At 46.8% G+C, this 25,998-nt stretch overlaps 1 protein-coding gene across 7 annotated transcripts in view; it reads right to left on the bottom strand.

Annotated features, from left to right (window-relative positions):
* EEF2K (eukaryotic elongation factor 2 kinase) overlaps window positions 1–25,998 on the bottom strand; it is a 76,586-nt gene that overhangs the window by 33,237 nt on the left and 17,351 nt on the right. For 3 of the 7 annotated variants that reach the window (XM_048224630.2, XM_026515585.4, XM_048224627.2), the window contains exon 2: window positions 10,203–10,524. In XM_048224630.2, coding sequence (XP_048080587.1) covers window positions 10,203–10,448 — 246 coding nt within the window. In that variant the 5' untranslated portion in view covers window positions 10,449–10,524. Of the gene's footprint in view, window positions 1–10,202; window positions 10,525–17,287; window positions 17,481–18,894; window positions 19,271–21,290; window positions 25,613–25,998 lie in introns of those variants that run through there. The other 4 variants (XM_057314955.1, XM_057314954.1, XM_044390327.3 and 1 more) reach the window with 4 other exon arrangements.

The following is a 25,998-nucleotide window of genomic DNA, read 5'->3' as shown; positions in this document are numbered from 1 at the left end:
TCACTGAGGTTACTATGCTCATTACAGCTCAACAGCCCTGAAATGAGCTGCAAACTGCTGGTATACTATTTTACCCATCAGGTTAAGTAAAACAAGTGTTTATGGAGGCCTGAGAAGTGGGTCCTCTCAGACACTGAGGGGAGTGGAAGCAGGTACGGTCACCTTTGACAGCCACCTGGCAGTACCTTCATTGACTTGTGACCCAGCCATCGTGATCACCTACCCAGGTGTGTGCAGGTGAGCAGCCCAAGGATGGGTCTGTGCTTACAATGCCACATAACCTCGGGCATTGCCGGTAACTTGCCTATTCACAGGGAGAGGATTCCATACACTTGGTATAGCAGTACACAGCCATTAAAAAGATCAAAGTGTGGGGCGCCTGGGTGGCTCAGCTGGTTAAACACCCAACTCTTGATTTCAGCTCCGTCATGATCTCCAGATCACGGGATCAAGCCCTGCATCAGGCTCATTGCGGGGTCTGCTTGGGATTTTCTGCCTCTCCGTCTGCCCCTCCCCCCACTTGTGTGCTCTCTCTCTCTAAAATAAATATCTTTAAAAAAAGAAACATCAAGGCAAGGTGTGCTCGAGACACCTGGGTGGCTCAGTCCATCAATGGTCTGCTGTTGGCTCAGGTCATGACCTCAGGGTCCTGGGATTGAGCCCCTCATAGGGCTCCGCGCTCAGTAGGGAGTCTGATTCTCCCTCTCCCTCTGCCCCTCCGCCCCACTCATGCTCTCTCAAATAAATAAAATGTTTTAAAAAACTAAGATCAAATAAAATAAAAAGACCCAAACTCAGTTGTTGTGCTATCTTACACAGAATGGGGGGCCCAGCGGGGGTTCCTAAAAAGGAAAACATAACCCTGCTTAGAGAATGGAAAAGTCTTTGGTTCTTCAAGGCCTGAGAGTACAAAATAAAAATAAATACATAGGGGCTCCTGGGTGGCTCAGTCATTAAGCGTCTGCCTTCTGCTCAGGGCGTGATCCCGGCGTTATGGGATCGATACCCGCATCAGGCTCCTCCACTGGGAGCCTGCTTCTTCCTCTCCCACTCCCCGCTTGTTCCCTCTCTCTCTGGCTGCCTGTCAAATACATAAATAAAATCTTTAAAAAAAAATACATAAACATATAATAATAACAATAACAACAAATTTCCTGGACTATGCCAGCAGTGAGGCCGGATATTCGGGTAATGCATTTGCAATCTGTCCGGCACATAGGACGTTAGTGCTGTTGGTGTTGTTTCTATATCGCTATTCTTATTACCACCAACACAGCAATCAGGGCCTCCGATCTTACATGAGGAAGCATTCGGAGGCTGCCTAAGTCCTCCCTGAGACACCAACTGTTATTCTCCCAGTGGATGTTATAAAATGTTGTTCCCCATGATCCTTTCCATAGACTCTAAGAAACTGTAGCTGTATGTCAGCCTGACCTACCCTTCCTGGCTGATAGCAAAGGGCTGGCTAATCTATACCCAAGGACACATAAAAGCAGCAGGAGGAACTGGGGAAGCATGCTTGCTCGCTTGCTCACTGGGGAAGAGGCCACAGTGCTGTGTGGCTGCCCCACTCGGGACCGCATGCGTTTAGAGGTTTCGTGCAATTTCCACGGAACTCAGCATTGACTATGGCAACAAGAAAACTGGAAACTGCCTCAGTATCCCACAAGAGGAAATGCTCACAGCCACTGCTCTGTATTCATACAATGGACGGCCAGGGAGCCATTAAGAAAAAAGATGAACTAGATCCACATTTACTAATATGGAAAGATATGTGCCATCTCTTGTCTGCCAAGAAAAACTGCTTACTGAAGAGCATATATACATGATCTTATTACTGTAATAAAATCCCTATTTAGTCAAGTCTATATTTATAGTGAAATACAGAAAAGACCGAAATACACACTAAGACCTCAAGAGCAATTATATCTACACTCTCACTGTTTTCTGCCAGGAACATGGAGTACTTCCACAAGCAATCAGACAAATAATTGCCGAAGAAATATAGCTGAAAGTTCTAAAGAAATCTCTGCCAAAAAGAGTAGCTGCTGCTGGTCTCCCCAACCAGTGGGATTCAGAGCCAGGGCTAGAGAGGAGAGGATGGGAAGGATGGAAAGTTGGGGCGCCTGGGTGGCTCAGTTAAGCGTCTGCCTTCGGCTCAGGGCACAATCCTGGGGTCCTGGGATTGAGCCCCGCGTTGGGTTCCCTGCTCCAAGGGGAGTCTGCTTCTCCCTCTCCCCCTGCCCCTCCACCCATTTGTACATGGGCTCTCTAATAAACAAAATCTTAAAAAAAAACCCCACAAAACCCAGCAAAGCAATAACATTCCCTAGGGTGGCATAATGCCCTTGCCTCCTAGAAGCCCCTCCCCAGACAGAATCCCAGCCTGCACTTCAAGGCAACCCTCCTGAAGCAGACAGGCAGGTAGGACAGCTCCCCAGTCCACTGAGGTGGTGCCCGAGGCTCAGAGAGCAAGGGGGAAACTTGCCTACAGGCCTGCAGCAACCAGGAACCAGCAGACCCAGAATGCAGACCAAGCCCGTCAAGCCCCAGTTCCCCACTCTTCTGCAAAAGGGAAGCTCGAGGAACCAAACTGAGTTTGACCATGTGACCTAGCGATGCACTCCTAAGTATCTACCCAAGACATATGCACACGTGTCCACACAATTTGTGTAGCATTATCTGCAAAAGCCAAAGGGGAGAAACAACCCAAATACGGATCAACAGGGGCGCCTGGGTGGCTCAGTGGGTTGAGTGTGTTTGGCTCAGGTCATGATCCCAGGGTCCTAGGATCGAGTCCCAGGTCGGGCTCCCCGCTCAGCGGAGAACCTGCCTCTCCCTTTCCCTCTGTCACTCCCCTGCTTGTGCTCTCCAGTAAATAAAATCTTTAAAAAAAATGGTACATTCATGCAACAGGGTAATAGTCAGCAATGAAAAATGAGCACGGACACATGGATGAACCTTGAAAATGTTGCAGTTAAGTCGAAAGAAGCCAGACACAAAAGACCCCATGTTATATAATCCTCTTTCTATGAAATGTCCGGAACAGGCAAATCCAGAGAGATTGAAAGTAGATCCGTGGTTGCCAGGGGCTGGGTGGACTGGGGATCTTGGGGGGCTATGGCTAAGAGGTGTGTGGTTTCTTTTTAGGGCTAAGGAAAACGGGCTAAAATTGACCATGGTGATGGGAATGCATAATTGTATACTTAAAGCTGCTGCCTAGACATTTCAAACGGATAAATTGTATGTTACATGAATTACATTGCAACAAAGCTGCTAAAAAACATTTACAAAGTAAAATTAAATGGGGGCCCCTGTACCCCGATACATTTCCACAAAGGATGTGAGCATTTGAGCGCCTGCACAGACCTGAGAGAGGAGTCCCTGCAGTCAGGCTTGTGTCTCCTCATTCCCCTCCTGTTTTTCAGACACAGGTCACCAGGTGGCCTCCTGCCCACTGCCAGCATCACCCTCTTTTTTCCTTCATCTGCCCAGCAGGCCCTCCTCTTGCTGGAGGTCCAAAGCTTTCTGGATGCTAGACGCCCAAGCTTCCCTGTCTGATTCTGCATTCCCAAAGCAGTGGGCGGAGCCCCAAAATGTTCACCCCCTCTGGGTATGCACAGAGCTTCCTGTGGTCACAGGGCAGGGACAGAAGCCCAGTCCTGCCAGGGTGGGGCTTTCTGGGGCTTGGGGTGGGCAGGGATGTCTCTCTTCCCAGTGAGTCATCAGACCCTAGCCTCTTGGTCTCATTCTGGGGTAATCGCTGTCCTTTGACCCAGCTGTCAGAGCCACCCTTGGTGGGCTGAAAATATAACTGTCAGCACCAAAGTCTTCCAACAGGGGCGTGGGGAGCAGGCGTGCCCATACTGCGTGAGGGGCAGATGCTGGTGCAATCTCTTTGAAAGGCAGTGGGCAATGCCCAGCTGAGTTCTAAATGTTTTGCTCCAGCCATTCCACCCCTGGGGATTTAACCTGGCAGGTGTGCCCGTGCAGGGGAACAAGGACATACCGAGAGAGATGTTTTTGGAAGAGCTGTTTGTGGAGCAAAAGACTGGAAACAACCTTCACACCCATCCATAAGGGCCTGGCTCAACACACTATGGGGCTTCCAGACATGATATCCAGCCATCAAGAAACAACAACAAAATAGGCTGCCACATGCTACAGTCACGAAGAACACCAAGTGACTCAGATCTTAGAGCCTCAGGTTTACTATCTACGCCCTTCCTCACGGGACTTACACACAGATCAAATGAGTGACGTGTGCAGAGCCGTGCCCGCCCTTCCCACGGTGGCTGTTACTAAGCGCTAGCTGATGTCAGCTCACGTCTGTGCAGTCAACTAACATTTCCATAAAAAAGAAAGGGGGAGGGTCGTATACATGTACCCGCTTGTGCATGTAAGGAACGTTTCTGGAAGGACACTCCCCCAGGGAAACAGGGATCGGGGGTGCCAGGCTTCCTTATCACTACACCTTGGATATGGTTTGAATTCTTTCTACCTTGTATATGTATTTACTTACGTGTTATGAAATATATATGTATTTTAAAGTTTGCTTAGATAGACGTATAAGGAGATTTATTACAGCACTCTTTGTAAAGGGAAAAAAAGGGGAATAATGGAAGTGTCCCGCAAGAAGGGGGCTGGCTAAATAAATCCATGTACATCATGTGACAGAATACAATTCACTCTAAAAATAAAAGAGGTGGGGGGCACCTGGCTGGCTCAGTTGGTTAAGCACCTGACTCTTGATTCTGGCTCCGATCATGATCTCAGGGTCAAGAGATCAAGCCCCACGTCAGGCTCCACGCTCAGTGCAGAGTGTCCTTGGAATTCTCTCCCTCTCCCTCTGCGTCCCCTCCCTAAACAAAATTTTTTTTTAAAGATTTATTTATTTATTCGATAGCGATAGAGACAGCCAGCGAGAGAGGGAACACAAGCAGGGGGAGTGGGAGAGGAAGAAGCAGGCTCAGAGCGGAGGAGCCTGATGTGGGGCTCGATCCCATAACGCCGGGATCACGCCCTGAGCCGAAGGCAGACGCCCAACCGCTGTGCCACCCAGGCGCCCCTCTCTAAACAAATTTAAACAATAAATAAAAATAAGAGAGGTGAAAATAAAAAAATAAAGGTAAAAGAGTTGATCTATATGTCCTGATATGGAATGATCCCCAAGATACTCCCAGACCAGGAAAACATTTTTTAAAAATAAAAATTTCCACTTTATTTTTTTTCTTAAGATTTTATTTATTTGAGAGAGAGAGAACACAAGCAGGGGGGAGCGGCAGAGGGAGAAGCAGGCTCCCCACTGAGCAGGGAGCCCGACGTGGGGCTCAATCCCAGGACCCTGGGATCATGACCTGTGCCAAAAGCAGACATTTAACCGACTGAGCCACCCACGTACCCCAAATTTCCCACTTTATTAAAAAATTAAAAACGTATATATGCTCATTCTAGACAATGGAGAAATGACAGAGCAGTAGAAAGGGAATGCGATCGCTCCAGATCCTATCCAAAGACAATCCCTGCTGGTGTGCTGATAGACTTCCTTCCAGGCTTTTCGGGGGGTGTGTGTGTGTGTGTGTGTGTGTGTGTATGTGTGTGTGTGTGTGGACATGTGCGTGTTTTACGAAGCTATAACTGTACTCTATATTCTGCTATTTGAGTTTAACTCCAGAGCCGAAGCACTTTCCCACGTTATGGCAAATTCTATAAACATCCTTGCTTGGCCGCCTGATACTCTATTAAGAGGGCGGCCCCCTGATCGACTGCACCACCGTCCCCCGGGGGGAACTAGGCGGAAGGCCCTGGCCTTGACAAGGACAGAACTGGACTGTTCACACTACCCGTCCGGTACCTGCCGGGGTGGTGCCTCTTTGGAGGCCATTTTGGTTGAACCACCCAGGTTGCCATGTCGACAGTAAACAAAAAACATGTTAGCTTTGCTAGCTTTGTGGAGTGCCAGGAGGAGTGAGGTTTGGAGAACTGAGCTGCTGTCCCCCTCCGAAGCTGCCCCAGGCAACATGGACCCCACAGAGCCTGCTTTCGGTTACCTAGGAAGGTGGGCAACGAAGAGGCACGTCTGGTCCATGACTGGTCATTCGACCCAGGACAGGGTATGGGAAGTGCAATGAGACAGTCCCCAGCCTTGCAGGCAGTGGCTGACTCAGAGGCTGACAGATGCACGCAGAGGTCCGCTCCGAGCCCCAGGGAATGCACAAGAGATAGCCAGGGCAGGGTGTCTTAAAACCACGTCCTGAGGGAGTCAGGACAAATCACTTTAACAGACCAGACGGAGACATCAGTTTCAAGAGGTTTCAGGCAGAGGCGTGAAAAGGGAAAACTATTCCAGGAACAGGGAGAGGTGTGGGGTGAACAGAGCCCAGAAGGGTCCCTGGGGACCACGAGTGCGCCCATCCTCAGTGAGGATTTTGAACTATGCCTAGTAGAAATTTTAAGGAAGGGCGATTTATTGATTTGTTTGGGAGAGGGGAGGTTACCTGGCTGTTTTGCTTTATTTTTCTTCTTCTGAAAAGTCTTTTTCTATACATAAGCAATACATAGGTGTAGTTTAAAAGTCCAGAATGTTTAAAAACATATGGGGCGCCTGGGTGGCACAGCGGTTAAGCGTCTGCCTTCGGCTCAGGGCGTGATCCTGGCGTTATGGGATCGAGCCCCACATCAGGCTCTTCAGCTATGAGCCTGCTTCTTCCTCTCCCGCTCCCCCTGCTTGTGTTCCCTCTCTCGCTGGCTGTCTCTATCTCTGTCAAATAAATAAATAAAATCTTTAAAAAAAAAAAAAAAAACATATATAATGTAGATAAAAGTCTCCCATAATGGCAGCCTCTCCCCCAGAAAGAATCACCATTAACTACTGTGTACAAATTCCTCCACTCAAGTTTTTGCTATGTAAACACTAAGACGTGTATATATTTTTTTCATAAATGTAGGACTGTATTATATTTCAACTTGCTTTCTTAACAGTATATAAAAATAAAACTAGCTACCATTTTTTTTCTAATTATGTCCATACTGTCCTTATGGCTTTTCATGGGATCTTTCCCCCAAACACAAACACACACACACATTTTCGCACTGTTCTCAAGTCAAATCACATAGAAACATCATCTTTGCTTTAATGTAAATACACTACTCTCTTAGGACCGTGGTTTAAAATTTAAATAAGTCCCTCTTGAAGAAAGGAAAAAATGAAACAAGACGAAACCAGAGAGAGAGACAAACCATAAGAGATTCTTAATCTCAGGAAACAAACTGAGGGTTTGCTGGAGTGAAGGGAGGTGGAGGGACAGGGGTGTCTGGGTGAAGGACACTGGGGAGGGTATGTGTTGTGGTGAGTGCTGTGTATTGTGTAAGACTGATGAACCACAGACCTGTACCCCTAAAACAAATAATACATTATATATTAATAATAAAATATATATGTATCTTTCAAAAATGAATAAATAAGCCCCTCTTAATGGACATTTAAACTATTTCCATTTTTTTCTTTATTACAAATAATACTGCAACGTACATCTTTGAATATGTAAATCTGAACGCCTGTACAACTAATTCGGTACTGGATCTAAACTGAGGTGGGCACCCCTCATGTGGGCTTAGAAAATACACGGCAGGGAACATTCTGGCTTGTCAAAAGAAACAGGGGAGAAATATGTCACTTAGTGGACAGGGGTCGGACACGCTGACTATCCTACAATGTAAGGGACAGGCCCACCCAATAAAGAATTGTCCCTCCCCGAATGCCAACAGTACCCCCAGCGGGAAGACTTTGGCTGAGGAGGATTCTCTGGAGATCAAATTGTCATCTCAGCTGTTTGTTTTTTTTTTTATTTTAGTAACTATTGTCAAATGGCCTACCACGGTTTATGTTTAACATAAATACTATCCCTTGGCAACAGGCCACCTACAGTGAGTCCCCCATCCCCTCCTGATTCTGAATGAAGCACCTACTGTGTGCAGAGCAGGGCCCCAGGCACTGGGGATGAGTGATAAAGAGGCCACCGTGTCCTGCCCTCATGAGGCTCACGTCCTAAAGCCACACCCGCAGACAAACCTCCATTCACGGGGACACTCAGTCTGGGCCTCCTTTAGAGGCCTCACTGAGGTCACGTTTTGTGGTCAGGGACTGGCCGTGAGTGTCTGAGACCCTTCAGCTGCTGGGCCCTCTCAGTGTCTTCTAAAAAGCCCCATCCAGGCTCAGGGTTCCTCTGGACAGACAGCTGTGGGGTCTGCCCCCACTGGGAGGCCACCAGGATCCTCCTTTCCTGGAAGCAATCCCTCTTCTGTGACACCGACCCCCACCCCCTCCCCTTCTCACGCCCTGGCTCAGAAATGACTGGGTCAGAGAAAGAACGCCTGACCCAGAGAGAGAACGCCTGACCCAGGCTGGGCCAACTAGATATTCGCCCGCTTGCTTGCAACCGGGATGGAGAGGGTCAAATCTGTCTTTGCATGTGGCTCCAAATGCAATGAGGGGGCGCTGGGGCCAGTGGTGGTCCATCTGCCTGCTGTGTAGACTGAGGCAGAGGAGAATAAAGGACAGGTAAAGAGAGACCGAGAGACAGTCCTGCTGGCTTCTGCTTCCTAGACCGGGCCCCTAACACCAGACATTCTTTCTCCCGTGGGGTCTCAAGAAATAAATACCCTTCTTCCCTTGAGCTGGCATAAGCTGCCTTCTGTCTCATAAGCCCTGAGCCCTCCAGCCCCTTTGGATTCCCTCACATCAGGTACAAGATGCCTCAGGAATCCGAGACTCCTCTAGCCTCCCTGACCCACAGTGGACGCAGGAGTGCCAGGCCGCTCCCCTGCCCTTCCCACGCCGCCCTCAACGGGGCTGGGTATGAGTCTCAGAGGCTGGCTGAGGAAGGGAAAGTGAAACAAGCAGCCGCCTGATCCTGCAGGAGCCCCCCAACCTCAGAGGGGACCCACAGGGTTGTTTCTGGAGCTGCCTGCCCCACAGAGACTTAAGCTAGAACTCTGGCTTTGACAGGAGGAAAATACCCAACTGTCCAAGAACTAGAATTACTAATTTTCTAAAAAGATTACTTTTGAAGTTAGAGAAGAATGGCTCCAATTCCCAACCCCGAAGTGGTAACGTGCATTTTGCTTACAGTACTAACAGATACCTTCTGTTGGTGGGCACTCAATTAAATAAGGATGCATTTAAAATTTTGTCAAGGTGCCTGGCTGGCTCAGTTGGAAGAGCACATGACTCATGATCTCGGGGTTATGAGTTTGAGCCCCACGTTGGGCATAGAGATTACTAACTAAATAAATGAATTTTTTTCATCACCAGTTATGATACAAAAGCCCAATAATGTTCATCTTTCCCCCTCTCCTTTATACCAGCTTTACTGTGGTATGAACACAAATCCCTAACAAAATAAGTACCCTTTTCCTCAAGTCAGAAGGATGCCCAACTCCAAGCAGTGTTTCTTTTTTTAATTTTTTTAATTAAGATTTTTATTTTAATTCTAGTGAACATACAGTGTTATATTAAGGCAGGGGCTTTTTCGACCACAACCAACACGAAGACCTATATTTTACATCACGTCCCTGGACCCAAAGACACACGTATCAGGTGTGAAATGCAATATTTGTGTGATTAGAGCCTGGCCATCCACCACCAACTGGGTCCCCACATCTATGTGTGTGAACATGTGTGAGCATATGTCCCAAAAAATAAGATCTTTATGTGCGCCTGCATGGCTTAGTCAGTTAAGCATCTGCCTTCGGCTCAGGTCATGATCCTGGAGTCCTGGGACTGAGTCCCGCATCGGGCACCCCGCTTAGCGGGCAGTCTGCTTCTCCCTCTGGCCCTCCCCCCTCTCATGCTCTCTATTTTCTCTCAAATAAATAAAATATTTAAAAAAAAAGATCTTTATAATTTGCAGCAGTCTCCCATATTTCCTATTCTGTTTTGCTGCATTTTTTGAAAAGTTGGTGAAGGTTTTCACAACCCAGTAGTGGGTCCTAAGCAGCTATTTCAAAAACACCTGCTCAAAGTAATGAAACTTGTTTTAAGCCTTCAAAATCCTCCCAGCTTAACAGGCATATCCCCTGATCCAGAATTTAGAGTGCTGCCCAAGGTCTGGGAACACAGGGAAGACCCCAACCAGTGACCCCAGCTCCCCCATCCCTTGCGGCAGGTGGGCAGGGGTGGAACGGGTGGGTGGTCCACTCACCTTAAAATGGAAGGAGCTTGCGGGGGACCCGCTGGACCCATACCGCTCACTTTTCGTTAGGTTGCTATAGTAGTTATTAACCTTGGAATTGACATTCTGGTGTGACCTGGGGTCATCAGTGATGGGGCAGATGAAGTAACCTTCCTCATCGTCGCTGTCGGCCTCGGACTCACTGTCGTGACCAGCCCGGGGGGTCTGGCCGCCATCAACACCTTCCAGGCGGAAAATGAGGTCTTCGTCTGCCATGTTCCTGGGATGCCCGTGTTACCCAAGGGGTAGACAGCAGAGCCAGAGTTGCAGGGCAAACGCAGCGGTGTGGGTCCTACAAGGGAAGCAAGACAATCCGTGTCAGGGCCCAGGGGGTGAGAGCGTGCAGTGCCCCACACCCTGAATGCTCCTGGCCACAGAAAGAGCTGGCGCTCTCGGAGAGTAAAGTGCAGCTATCTTTTGGGGAGGTGCACTTGGCGGGCAGGATCTAGAACGTTTTTAAATGTACAAACCTGTTGACGCGGTAATTCCACTTCGAAGAACTCAGTGTTTGAAATAAGGCAGGGAAAATAAATGCTTCTTAAGCATCTGGAGTGATCTTTTTTAGAAGTAAAGTGTATCAGATCATTCCCCAGCTTAACACCCTCCGGCAGCTTCTCTCCACATTAGTAATCAAATGCAAATAGCTCTTAAGGCTACAAGAACGGCTTTAGTCTGGTCCCTGCCCACTTCTCCTCTGGCCTTGGCAGCTCTCCAGGCCCATTGGCTTGCTTTTTGTTTGAACATGGGGAGCCCATTTCCACCCCAGGGCCTTTGTACTTGCTATTCCTTGTGCCTGCAACAATCTCTTCCCAATCTTCCAACACTGGGTTCTCTTTCATCAGTTGGATCCTGACTCAAGAGAAATCTAGAGGTCTTATCCGGCTCAATTCAAAGAATTCCTCTCAAATGCACATCTGTTACTCCCTAGCACATGTCTCTGCTTTATTCTCTATACAAAGATTTTCCCAAGCTGAAACCTCATTTATTCTTTTACTGTCCGTCTCCCCAGTGCCTCAAAGACTGCGTGGCACAGACCGGGCACTGGATACACATCCCAAGAATGGTTGAGTGGCCCAAAGAATGTTCTCTTTAGCATGATCAATAACAGCAAAAAAAAATGCTAACAGCCCACAACGTCTATCAGTGGAGGTTGGTTAAATTAATTATAGCTTTCTATACCGCGCACGGTTGTCCGACTATTACAAAGAAAGGGGAAGCTCTGGATATACACAGACATGCAAAAGGAGTCAAGAAAAAGTTCAGCAAGACTGTAGAATACGAAAGTCAATAGTATTTCTGTACACTAACAATGAAAAATCCAAAGATGAAATTATGAAAATTAAGTCCATCTATAAAGAACATCAAAAAGAATAAAACACTTGGGAATGAATTAAATGAAAGAATTATATGACTCGTACACTGAAACACAAAACCCACTGAAAGAAATTAAAGATCTAAAAAAAAAAAAATGGGAAGATATTCCGTGTTCACAGATCAGAGGATTTAATATTGCTAAGATGGCAATACTCCCCAAATTGATCTTTGACTCAAACCAATCACTATCAAATTCCTCGTGGCTTCTTTGAAGAAATTAAGAAGTGCCTGCTAAAGCTCACATGGAAATGCAAGGGACCCAAAATAGCCAAAACTGTCTTGAAAAAAGAGGAACAAAGTTGAAGGAGTCACACTTCCTGAATTCAAAACTTGCTACAAAGCTGCAGTAACGAGGACAGTTTGTATCGGCATTGGGACAGACACAGATCAATGGAAGAGATCTGAAGAGTCCAGAAATGAACGCTGATGTTTACAGCCATGGAGTACGACAAGGGCGTCAAGACAACTCGATGGGGAAAGAATAATCTTTTCAACAACGGGGTGCCGGGACAAGTGAATATATATACATGGCAACAAAATGAAATTGAACCCCTTCCTGACACTAGTCACAAAACATAACTAAAAATGGATCAAAGACTTAAATACAAAAGCTAAAACATGATCTAACTCTTAGAAAAGAACACAGGAGAAAATCTTTGTGATGTGGGTCAGGCGAAGCCTTCTTCGATACCATACCAAAAGCACAAGCAACAAAAGAACAGATAAAACTAAACACTTGGGCTTCAAAGGACGCCAATGAGAGTAGAGCGATCATCTGCAGAAAGGGAGAAGTTCTGCAAATCAGACAGCTGATAAGGGACTCTATGAAGAACGTAGACAACAATAAAATGACAACTCAAATAAAAAATGGGCAAAGGGCCTGAATGGACTTGAATAGACATTTCTCTGAAGAAGATAGTCTCGTGACCAGTAAGCACGTGAAAAGATGGTCAACATGAGTCATTAGGGAAATGCAAGTCAAAGCCACACCCACTAGGATGGATATCATAATTAGAAAAAAACCCAGAAAATAACAGATGTTGGCAAGAGTATGGAGAAACTGAAACCCTCCTACACTGTTGCTAGGACTGTAAAATGGTGCGACCACTTTGGAAAATAGTCTGGCCGTTCCTCCAAAAGTTAACCACAGAATTGCCCTATGATCCTGCAATTCCACTCCTGGGTGTCCATCCAAGTGAAATGAACACATCCACACACAAACCTGTGTACATATGTTCAGAGAAGTACTATTCGTAATAGCCAAAAGGGGAAACAACCTAGATGGCCAGCAACTAGTGAATCGATAAACAAAATGTATCCACGAGGGAATGCTATGCGGCCACAGAAAGGCGTGATGAATTTAACACTTGGGCGAACCTTAAAAGCACCAGGCTAAGGGAAAGAATCTGACTGCAAAGGACCACATATTGAATGATTCCATGTATATGAAATGTCCAGAAGGCAAATCTAGAGACAGAAGGTACATGAGTGATTGCCTGAGGACGGAGGAGACTTGTGGGACAGAATGGGGAACAACTGCTAATGGGTTTCTTTGCAGTTGGCAAAAATATGTTCTAAAACTGTGTGTTGGTTGCGTGACTGCCAATATACTAAAAACCATCGGATTGTACACTTTTAAATAAAGATTTTATTTATTTGAGAGGGAGCAAGAACAAGAGAGAGCACAGATGGAGAGGGAGAAGCAGACTCCCTGCTGAGCAGAGAGACTGACTCAGGGCTGGATCCCAGGACCCGGAGGTTGTGACCTGAGCCAAAGGCAGACGCTTAACCGACTGAGCCACCCATGTGCCCTTTAAATAAACAGAGGTTTGTGAATTATATTTCAATGAAGCTTAAGTCAAAAAAAAATGTGCAATTTTAAGATTTTTAAGTAATCTCTACACCCAACATGGGGCTCGAACTTACAGCCCAGAGATCAAGAGTCACACGCTCTACTGAGCCAACTAAGCACCCCAAAAACCGTTAAACTTAAAAAGCAAGTTGCAGAACAGCAGGTATATCATGGGGATCCTACTCGTGTTAAAAGAAAAAGGACAGGGCCTTGCTTAAAATTAAAAAAAAAAAAAAAAGGGAAAAGGACATTTGTAGATGCATAAAAGCTTCTCTCAGGGACCCCCGGGGGAACTCTAGCAGCGCTGGTGATGTGGTTTTGGGATATCGGTGAGGTGAGGTCTGGAGCCGACGACCAAGAAAGAATTCTTGAGGTGCCTTTGGTGCAAAATGGTGGTGGGACCCCTCGGCAGAAAGAGCTTCTGCCCCAGGTCATGAGGGGTGGCTGATTATATACTATGGAGTTGGGGGAGGTAAGGAAAAAGGGAGGTTGAGAAAGTACTTTCATATGTTAAAGAAGACTCGCAGGACACCTGAGGCCTTGCCATTGTCAAGTTAAAGTTTTTTCCCATCTCACAAGGCATTAACATGAAGATAGTTGGAAGCTTCCTGGAAGAGCATCACAGGTCCCACCCAGGAGTGAGGGGGTGGGGGCAAGCTGCAGGGTGTCAGCTTATGCTTTGTCCCCAGCGAGCCTTTGGATCCCTCATCATTCTCCCCCTGAACAATTCTGACCCTTAAATCTTGAAGGTTGTTAAGGCGGAAGGTCTCATCTTCTGTAACGTCTTCCTGCCGAATAGGGGCGTGGAGCTGTCCCTACCCATGGGTCAATACTGGTCAGCTGGGGATGTATAGGGGAGCTACGAAGGGGAGGCAGCTGAATCCAACAGTCAACAGAGATGAACCTCCTTGAGTAGAAAGGATCATCTGTTAGCTGGAGGTTATGGCAGTCAAGGAGTCTTGACACTACGAAGGGAGACACCAGAAATGACAAAACAAGGTTAATAACGGTAATGAGAAAGAGAAGTCTGAATGAAAGATCTCTGACAGGTGACCTTTGATAATTACCTTCCAGTCCAGGAGTTTTAAGCAATCACTAAAGGAAAGAGATCATTTAAAGTGCCAATTTGAGTACTCATGTCAGGTAGAAACCCAGAAGTGTTTTGTGGTAATCTGGACTGTGTTTTTATGCCAGCACACATCTTCACCTTGTGTAGCAGTTAAAACATCTGATGTCCTTCTATTTTGTAGGGTATCACATAGGGCTTTGACTCTGCATTTATTAAGAACTTCCATGTGTCAAACAATACCCTCCAGTCTCAAACAGAGAACAAAAATGGATGTTAACTGGTCATACCAATGAGACACAGACGTGTCCACCATTGTTTTAAATTTGGAACGTTGGCTGGGTTGGTAATGATTTTAATAATTCATCTGTACATGCAGGCAAAACCCAGAGTACAGCGGCCTTCCAGCCTGGGGGAGGCTTACGGACACGAGTTAGAGCCCTATAGCCATTGGGTCCCAGCCACGAGCCACTCCTGATACTGGGCCTCCTTGCACTGCAGTCAGGATTTCAAGGGCTGCATACGTGCAATAATTTCAGGCCCATATCTGATTGGGGAGTTATGGCTTGATAATAATCCCCCTTTTTTAAAAAAATTGCTCCATGGGCATCTTAAGACTAGAAAGGCTTATTTGGAGTCAGTATAAATATTAATTTTTAAGGCTTTGGCAATTGCAAAGCACAAGTGAGCACTACAGCATACCTGGGTTTTTTTATTCCCTTTTCCATGAAACTACTGCCATCAGTAAACCAACTGTCATCTGTATTTCCAATAGGGGCATCTTAAATCTGGTTGACTAGAATAAGCAAGATCAATAACCTCTGAACGGTTCTGCTCTATAGGAGAACAATGGTCAGGTCCAGGAATAAGGGGAGCTGGGTGTAAAGTATGACAGGTTTTCACTACTGGGTGTTTACCCCAAAGATACAGACGTAGAGAAGGGCCACATGCACCCCAATGTTCACAGCAGCATTGTCCACAATAGCTAAATCGTGGAAGGAGCCGAGATGCCCTTCAACAGATGACTGGATTAAGAAGTTGTGGTCCAGGGCGCCTGGGTGGCTCAGTCATTAAGCGTCTGCCTTCGGCTCAGGGCATGATCCCAGCGGTTCTGGGATCGAGCCCTGCATCAGGCTCCTCTGCTGGGAACCTGCTTCTTCCTCTCCCACTCCCCCTGCTTGTGTTCCCTCTCTCGCTGGCTGTCTCTCTCTCTCTCAAATAAATAAAATCTTAAAAAAAAAAAAAAGATGTGGTCCATATATACAATGGAATATTACTCAGCCATCAGAAAGAACGATTACACAACATTTGCAGCAACATGGACGACGAGACTGGAGGAGATTATATGAAGTGAAATAAGTCAAGCAGAGAAAGACAATTATCATATGGTTTCACTCATTTATGGAACATAAGAAACAGCAGGAAGATCGGTAGGAGGAGGAAGGGAAGAATGAATGAGGGGGGGTAAACAGAAGGGGGAATGAACCATGAGAGACTATGGACTCTGGGAAACAAACTGAGGGCTTCAGAGGGGAGGGGGGTGGGGGATTGGGGTAGGCCAGTGATGGGTACTGAGGGCACGTATTGCATGGTGCCCTGGGTATTATACGCAAATAATGAATCATGGAACATTGCATCAAAAACTGGGGATGTACTGTATGGTGAATAATATAATAAATTTTCAAAAAAGTATGACAGGTTTCAAGTATTATTTCAGACACATATCTATAAGCATAACCTTGTACTTAATAAGTCGGCTTCCCATTATCCATTGGTGGCTTTTGGTCTTGGACCTGATGTGAAGTCATTACAGTCAGAGCCTGTCCCGTAGTGAGCTTTGAGGCTCCTTTTACCAGGAGGGCTGTTGTATGCTTGGCCAAAGCCTCTCCTTGTACGGTACATAGACAGAGGAGGCTTCTAGGATAATTACAACCATGCGGGATGAAACCATTAACAAGGCCTCTTTGAGGTCTAGCCTTAATATCTTAATTAACAAGGAATCACTGGCAAATGGGGGAAGACTTCTCAAGAGATGGGATCCTCAAGTCATCATCCAGCCCAATCACAAGGAAAGTGGGGTCATCCATTATCACCACAAGCCCATAGTTAACCCTGTGGAGTGGGGTATGCTTCTGGCTTTTAGGGAATGATACCATCCCAGCCACACAGAATTGGTCAAGGTGATACCCGAGTTATAAAATTGTTGGGGAATCTATCCCATTTCCCAGTTGTCTAAATAATTACGCGCCCATGGGGTCCTGTTATTATCCCCACAGAACAGAAAGCACGAAGATTATCTATATAAGCTATTGTGCAATTTCTCTCAAGTTTACCTCAAGTTGTCTAGCTTAGGTAAACAACAGACATTAAAGATGATCGGATCGAGAATTTAACATCCACAAAGGTGTGTTATTGAAACATAATTTTTCTCTCTAAAATAACCCTCATTTCCAGAGACAGCCAAATCAGGACTAATTTATTTGAAAAACAAATACAATTTAACAAACTTGGAGTAATTATTTACATAAGCTCAGCAGAATAATAATTGATCATACAAATCTTTTAGAATCTGCTTTGCTGGAACATTTTACAAGGAATCTCTAGGTTGAACTTCTGGTAGCCTCTCCAGGCCAGAAGCCAAGCCAGGTACTTGCCATCAGACATGCCTGCAATATCTGTAGATTTGGTTGGATTCCTCTTCACGAGGCCCCCAAAGTATCCTGAGGTTCCTGCACCTGCCAGAAAGTGACATTCTTTACTCACCTGGTGAGGCTGCTGGGAACTCTTTAGCAAGGTATCAGGCCAACATTTCCAAGGGGCTTTATGGCTCCAGGTTTCATAAAGTCAACCTTAGTTCCTGAAAGCTGTTTGGTCATATCTGAGTATATGTATGTCTCTCAAAATATGACATTCCAGTCAAAGCCTTGGTAAAATAACCAATGTTTCCAATGGTGTCCTGTTAAAAGGAGAACAATACTAACTGAACTTATGCAAATGATTATGACTGCCATGGAAGAAAGAAAACTTACTGAGACCTTTTTAATTTCAGAGGGCTCAGGTAAAGAGAAAAGTTATATGCTTTAATTTGCTTTATTATTATTTCTGTATATCACTGATGTCTTAAGAGAAAGTTTCCTCAATCTGGAAGAGCAAACATTAGAGAACCAGCAGTGTTTTAAACAAGAGTCACAACACTATAATCTTTTGTTTATTTAGTCCGATGTTACTAATTCTAGTTTAGTTAGAATGCAGCCCTTAGTTCTAGAAATTCTTACCCATTTCAGTTTTAGAATTCTATAAAGATATCAAATACCTGTATCTGTCCCAAAAGTCCTTTATATGAATCTCCTTGAAGATGAAACTCATTTACAAGAAAATAAGAACAATTATAAATGACAAAAACTCAGAATGGACATGGTTAGAGATCTGATGAGATGAGAATTTACAATATCGCTGGCAAAGCAATCAGGTTACTTCTGTGACACATAACACTTCGACAGCCAGAATATCGAGTGATGAAGACCTTCTAGTGTGTTCAGGAATTGCATGTTATCTCAGAATAATTTAGCACTTACTGTTAACAGTACTTCCGGAGTAACTTAGCATATCAAAGAGAAAGGCCTAAAGAGTTAAGGAGACTTCATTTACAATTTAAATCTTGGGAAGTCTGTTAAAACCTTAAAGTTACAGCACATGCCTGAATAGGATTACAGATCATCACAAAACTCAATTATTTTTATTTAACCAAGGTGACAATAAGAGATTTGAAAGGCAAATATGTAGGGTTCTACAGTTGTTAGCAAAGTTTAGCTCCTTTAATATTGAGAAGTTTTTTCTTTTTTTTTTCTTTTTAAAGATTTTATTTATTTATTTGACAGAGAGACACAGCCAGTGAGAGAGGGAACACGAGCAGGGGGAGTGGGAGAGGAAGAAGCAGGCTCCCAGCGGAGCAGGGAGTATGGGGCTCGATCCCAACACCCTGGGATCATGCCCTGAGCCGAAGGCAGACGCTTAACGACTGAGCCACCCAGGCGCCCCAATATTGAGAAGTTTCAACCAAGTAATGGAAAACCTGATAAAAGACAAAATATAGAAACTTTGTTCTCTGGGCAGACAAAAGAGAAAAAACTTTTGTCTACATTTTCTTATCCAGAGCAGGACAATTCAAGAAACCTTTGTCTTTTGCAAACTTATACATCTTATACCGGTGTACTTTAAAAATCCGTTCACTTCAATCTTAGTCCCTCCTGACCACACCTAAAATTCCTTTCCAAGGATTTCCCTTCACAAACGTCCACAACCTTCTTTCGCATTCACATTTTATCCCATGCCATCTTTCCAAACAACCATCTTATTTAGGAAAAAATTACCTTCTTTTACCTTCAATAAAAAATGCACTCCCATTCCTTATCCTTCTTACATATCTCCTACTTTTCCACACAGGGTTGCTTATTTCCGTCAGTCTTCATTACATTGAGCACAATTCTGCATTCTTTAGAAACCTTAGTGTCCAGTGAAGACTAAGCAGTAACCAACGGCGAACTGTCCCACCAGAATTCTTTAGATGGCAAATGTATGAATCAGTTAAGCACAAGGCATGTTTACCAACAGATTTAAATACCCTTAGTGTCTCTGCAGTAAGTAGTCAAAAGCACAAACCTACATCCAGTCATCAATGACTCAGCAGTGTATCCTATTTGGAAAAGCCCTAGCTGTCCACCGAATTCATCCAAGCAAAAGACCTAGACATCCCATTTATCATCCAAGCAAAGTTTCAGGTTACCAAAGACTTTTTGAAAGCTATTTTAACAAATACCCATGAAAACTATTAGACAATTTAACCATCATTTTAGTCACCTTTTTACTAACAACTTCCAACAGAGATAACACAAGTTTGTTTGACCTTCCGTAAACCTTGATAGAATAAAAGTATCACGTTTAAAAAAAAAAAAAAAGTATCACGTTTACTGCTGATAACTTTAAAAGCATGTCTATCTTGAACCAACGAATGTCAACTTAAATACTGAATTATGTTTCACCTGGGCCCACCCCATTTTCTATTTTTACCTGAGACACTGGTGGGGAAATATGGAGTGGGTGGTGGTAAGTCCAGGGGTGCTCTTCTTTGCTGCTTGATGATGAGAGGAGGAGGGGCCACGGTGCCTGAAGCACCAAAGATGGTACAAAGCCAGTTGTGCAGGCCGCACCCAAGGTGGTGCAGAAAGAGAAGGGGGAGGGGCAGACAGAAGGCAGAGAAAGGGTTCCCGGTTCTAGAGCTCATCAGCTCCAACAGGAGCAGATGCCATGTTTTCCTGCCAACAAGCGGGGATAAACAGTCCATGTCGGGCCAGAGAAGACAGGGAATTCCCCTGAAACAAAGGGAGTTTCGGCAGCTGCTTGGGAATATTCCTTAAAGTCCCCCTCCCGAGGGAGACTAACCACAGTTTGCTCCAGTTATAGCCATTAACCTGGGAATTGAGTGAGGGACAAGCCCCCACATCTGTTAGGAGGAACACAGAGAGAGAGAGAGTCCGAGTCCCTTTTGCTAGGGATGACCTATGTTTCCTCCAGCAACCTGGGTTTACTAGGAGGAGGCCTACTTAGGTAATTATCATCCAATATGTCAGGAGAGAGTTTACTAGCCAAATATGTTCTGCAAGAGGCCGCTGAGGTGCTGGTGAGGAGCAATGAAGGCCTAGGTACGAGCAATGAGGTGCCCCAAGTCCATCTGCCCTGTTCCTTGCAGAAGCGATCTGACAGATCCCACTGAGGCCATGCAGTGTTACAGGAGCTCAGGCCTTTCCTAAATTTTGCAATCCGAATTTGTTTCCAGTGGGTTAAAAGGCGCCCCAAGGGAGAATGCTTGGGAACCAAAGGAGAAGCCTACTGAGGCCATGCTTCCAGAAAAGTAAAGAATGTCCACTACCAAATCCCCCCCCCCCCCGCCGACTCCCGGGTGGCATCCCACGCAGGATATGTCAGAGGTTCCCGTGCATCAAAAGCAACCGGAGGCGTCCCTCAAACAAGACTTCACTATTGATCACAACCCTGCCTTCCCGTGAAGGCAATTCCTGCCGTAACAGGCCCGCAGGAGGGATGCCGAGTCCCTCCCCCACCCCATCGCATCCTAGGCTGCAGATGGGCGCCTGGTGAATGGACTAAGATACTGCGTCCTCCTATACCCTGAAAGTTGTGTTACTGCCCTGCCCTTTTTAACCCATGGAAAATACTAGGAAAGTTTTACAAGGGGGAAATTACTGAAGTTCGTAGCTTAAGTAGTTAGTAGAGGACACTGACTGAGAACAGTAAAGATGGAAATCCGTGGTCTAAGCGACATTCCAGCACATGCGGTCCTTACAGCCAACTTCCCTAGGAAACAGTCCCCGGTTGGGTTGTAATTCCATCGGGTACTGGTTTCGGCCGGCTCCCAGTGGAGGTCCCGCGGCCAGAAGTTGCTAGACCAGAGATGTGGAGGGGATCACATCAGATCAACCAGGAGGACACCTCACACGGTAGCCTTAAGATTGGCAGTCGTGCTAGTCACTGAGGGGGCTGCCCCGTGCCCAAGACAGACAGGAATAAAGAGAAGGCATCAAGTTTCTGGGTCTTAGGCCAGGGTACTAACGTCCAGGCAGGCTTTCTCCTCCCCACAGAGTAGCCACGGGCTAGAGGATTGCAGCCTGACATATAGACATGAAAGTGTTCCAGTAAGACCGGGCTCCTTGCAGAGTCCCCGGAATGAGAGTAAAAGAAGAGAAGTACTCACCAATTTTGCACTGAAGCTCAGAGTCCAGATGTAAAGACTCAAAGCTCCACGTACGGGCGCCAAACGATGTGGTTTGGGGATATCGGTGAGGTGAGGTCTGGAGCCGACGACCGAGAAAGATTTCTTGAGGCGTCTTTGGTGCAAAATGGTGGTTTATTAAAGCACGGGGACAGGACCCGTGGGAAGAAAGAGCTGCAGCCCCAGGTCGTCAGGGGTGGCTGATTATATACCATGGGGTTGGGGGAGGTAAGGAAAAAGGGAGGTTGAGAAAGTACTTTCATATGTTAAAGAAGACTCGCAGGACACCTGAGGCCTTGCCATTGTCCAGTTAAGGTGGTTTCCCCCTCTAACAAGGCATTAACAGGAAGATAGTTGGGAGCTTCCTGGAAGAAGGTCACCCACCCAGGAGTGTGGGGTGGGGGGGAGGCTGCAGGCTGTCAGCTTATGCTTTGTCCTCGGCGAGCCTTCTGTTCCCTCATCACCGCGGTGGGCAGTAGCACTGGAAGCTGGCCGCTTGGCGGGGGCGGGGGGGGGGGGGGGGGGGACTTTTAAGAACTTTATACACTTCTATGCTGTTGTCACTTTTTACAAAGCTGGACTGCTTTCAACATAAAATAACAAATAAGTGAAAACAATTTTAAAACTTTTTCGATCAAGGCAATGATTCCTCTTATTCTTCACGGCTCTTTCCATCGGCAGGCAGCCTTCCAGATCGGACGCTCTGGCTCCTTCCTAACAGTTACCATAGGGGGAAAGACATTTCTACCCTACCTCGATGCACCCAAAATGTTCACCAAGATTGCAGAACACCGCACGCGGCCTTACTCTGTACGACGCACTCTGCTATCTTCTATTCGACCGCGTTCTGTTTTGCTTTACTTTCTTTTCATTCCTTTTCCTTAACGCGCCACCCGCGGTGATTTCTTGAAAATCCCTGATCTGGGCGTCAACTGCAAAGTTGGTTCTTACCCTGTGGGCAAGACAGTCAGGGGCTGGAGCCAATGCGTCAGCCACCTGACCCTGCTTGTTACCAAACACTGCCCAGGGCCCTGGGCCCACTCCCCGCCCTTGCCTTCCTGGCCGCTCCCAGCCCTGGTGCTTCACTCTGCCCTGGTCAGCCCTTGGCCGGAACCTCTGCTGACCAAGGCAGTGCGGTGCCTGGAGCTGCCAGCAGACCCAGCCAGGTCACCGGCCTCTGGGGGCGGGGAAAGTGCCGGGCAGGGGGCCGGAATCACAGTTTCGGTCTACAGACCTCCAGGCAGTGTAGCCCAGTGAGGAGCCTGCACTCAGGTACAAATCCAAGCTGTGTTGCTCGTGACCTTGACTAAATCGATTCATCTCGCTAACTCCCCCATTTGCGAGAGGAGCAGAGTGGGGAAGTGGCCTGAGGTTGGGAATCATGAGCAGAACCCCAACCCCTGGCCACGTCTCACCACAGATCTGACCTTCTCCCTGACCCCGGGGGAAACAAAAGGCACTTCAGACAAGCAGCTGGGACCCTGCCTGGCACAGCGCCCGTACTCAGCAGGAACGTGATGTATATTCCAGAACTGAGTAGAGCAGGAGCTGTTTGATGGTTTTTCCGTTGTCATAAATTTGCTCTTAAGGCAGCTGTGACAGCGCCTGCTAACTGTCCCCCAACAGCTGTTCTCTCCTTAATAACAACCGCTGGTTTTTGGCTAAGCACATGGCCGCTCAAAATAAGGTCTACACTTCCCAGGTTCCTTTGCAGTTAGGTGCGACCATATGACCAAGTTCTGGCCAAGGGGATATAAGCAGAAAGCCTGTTTTTAACTTTAGGGAAGAGTTTTTAAAGGGAGGGAATGTGCCCTTCTGGACTCTTCCTCCTTCCTGCTGGCTGGAACAGAGGTGTGATGGCTGGAACTCAAGCAGCTATTTTTAACCAGGAAGAGGAAACCGTAGCTGTGGATGGCAGAGCCATGAGACAGAGGGAGCCTGGGGCAGCATAATCTTACATCATGGGGACTCACAATCTGCAGACCCTGCTATCTAAACTTTATAATCAACTGAAATTTTCTTTTTTCCCCTACTACTTGCTAATTCAGTCTGGTCCAGTAACCCCATCTCTCCCATAAAAAGTCACACCACATCTCTTAATGATAAGTCAATACCTGGGTAGGATCAGCCTGGGAAAACTGTGGCCTCAATCCAGAGCCCACACTTGGCAGCCACTCCCACTTCTGCCCAGGAAGACTGGGCCCTGGAGGATGTTGGATTCCCCTAGGAAGGCAAGGAGCCCTCACTGGCCCATAACTCAGGCCTGTGATGCCTGTTCCAACACCAGCCAGGGCCCTGGCCTCCCAGGAATCTCCATCTGACCTGGGCTTCCCTCTGCCCACAGGGGCCTGCTCCTCTTAGCGAGAAGCCTGAGACCAGGAGCAGGACCCCAGCTTGCAAGACGTCTGTATTCTCTAGAAGGGTCCTCTGTCCTCACTCAGGGATCCAGATTTTCCCTTCCCAGTCCCTGACACGCCCTGGGAAAATATTTGTATGGAGAGCCAGCTGAGTAGAGTTGAGTCAGACTGGAGTTCAAGCCCCAGCTCTGCCACTTCCTAGCTGTGGGACGTTACCTCCCAAGCCTCAGCTTCCTTGCTACCATCCGGGGTGAAGAGTTTTACCCACCCTGTTAACTTGACGGCGCCAGCACAGAGCCAGCACTAAGACAGAGAATTAGCATTATCATCATAAATAACCAGAGCTGAACCTTGGAGCCCAGCCACGCTGGTAACCTGGATACCTGGTTAGCAGCCAACCAAGCTTCTTCAGGGGTCCTCAGGGGACAGGCTATTTTAGGCTCTGGCCAGGGAACCACTGCTCTTACTGGGTCTCACTATAAAAGGTTCCTCTGGCAGTGGCTGGGACAGAAAACAATGTTTGCAATGTCCAGGTCAAGACCTGTGGGCCAAGCCACACTGACCGCTGGTCCTCCCTGGGGCTCCTCTCGCCACCCCCACCCCCACCCCCCGAGCTGCCTCGCTAGCAGAAATGAACTGCATTCTCCTGCCTGCCACTCCCAGGAGCCGGCACCCCAGAGCCAACACGGCCCCTGCTGAGCCGGCCGGTGCACACATTACTACGTGCCCAGCACGGCAGAACCCACCTAGTCCTCAACCGCACCACGGTGAACAGGGTGACTCAGAGGCCACCTTGCATCACGCACCTGCCTCTGCTCGGGGATCTGCCTCTCCCCCACTCTCAGGTTCTGCAGTTGGGGTTGTCTAGCCGGTACTTCAGGTAGTTGTTGCCACATCCCTAAATAATATGGTTTCTCTGTTATTTCTTATCTATTTGGGTCCTTATTTATTGATTTCCTGGTATGATAAATGACACTTGAGCTTCCCTTGAACTTCCTACTTCCCTTCCCACCACCCCCAGACTGGCAGGTCTTCTCCTGCTTCCTTTAGACCCCATGCTAAGAACGCTGTCATGCCACCAAGCAGAAGGAGCTAGGGGTTTCTCACAGTTAGTTCAGTGTGAGTTCAACTCACCGTGAGAGAGAAGGAAAGATGTGGGTTTTGTGCTGCAAATAACTGATAAGAAAGCAGAAGCTACTTTAGCTCCTACTGACCTCAAAGATGAGTAATTTTTACTGAAATATAGATAAGTGACATATATGGACAGCTTCGGCAGGGACTCTCTCACCTGGCAATGACAGGAGATGCCGGGCAGAGAAGGGACAGCCCGCTTTGTGACGGGGCACCTTGGGGGAGGAGAAGAGAGCAGGGGCAGGCTGCCCTGGGCTGCCCCTGGCTTGTTCCAAGGGTGTCTTGGGCTCTAGCTTGAGTCCTCGGTCTCCTTCAAACCAGAGAGAAAAGCCTGTCTTGAAAAGATATCTGCACTCCCCTGTTCACCGAGCATTATTTACAAGAGTCGAGATACGGAAACGACCTAAGAGATGGATGAATGGATGATGAAAATCCGGTGTATATACACAATGGAATGTAATTCGTTCTGTCATTTGCAAAAAACACACAATCCTGCCATCTGCAAAAACATGAATGAACCTGGAGGACGTTATGTTCGGTGAAATAAGCCAGACAAAGAAAGACAAACATTTTATGATCTCGCTTATACGTGGAAGTGAAAAAACCTCAAAGTCCTAAAAACAGAGAGCAGAATGGTGGTTGTCAGGGGCTGGGAGGTGGAGGAAACAGGAAGATGGTGGTCAAAGGGTATGAAGTTTCGGTTGTGCTAGATGAGAAAGTCCTGGGGATGTGATGTACAGCCTGGTACCTATAGTTATTAATACTCAACTGTATACCTGAAATTCACTAAGAGAAGAGATCTTTTTTAAAAGTTTAAGTATCTTTACACCCAACGTGGGGCTCAAATTCAAGACCCTGAGATCAAGAGTCCCGCGCTGTTCGAACTGAGCCAGCCAGGTACCCTGTGAATAGATCTTTTTTCTTTAAAAGATTTTATTTATGTATTTACTTGAGAAAGAGAGAAGGAAAGGGAGAGGGAGAGAGAGAGGAGGGGCAGAGGGAGGGGAAGAGAATCTTAAGCAGGCTCCATGCCCGATGCCCCATGTGGGGCTTCATCTCACACGCCTGAGATCATGACCTGGGCCAAAATCAAGTCAGAAGCTTAACCAAATGAGCCACCCAGGTGCTACCTGAGAATAGATCTTTTTTTTTTTTTTTTTTTAAGATTTTATTTATTTATTTGACAGAGAGAGACAGCCAGC

This window comes from Ursus arctos, unplaced genomic scaffold (genome assembly GCF_023065955.2).
Source record: "Ursus arctos isolate Adak ecotype North America unplaced genomic scaffold, UrsArc2.0 scaffold_2, whole genome shotgun sequence".
Lineage (NCBI taxonomy): Eukaryota > Metazoa > Chordata > Mammalia > Carnivora > Ursidae > Ursus > Ursus arctos.
The sequence above is the reverse complement of the archived record's forward strand: the minus strand, read 5'-3'. Positions and strand labels throughout refer to the sequence as shown.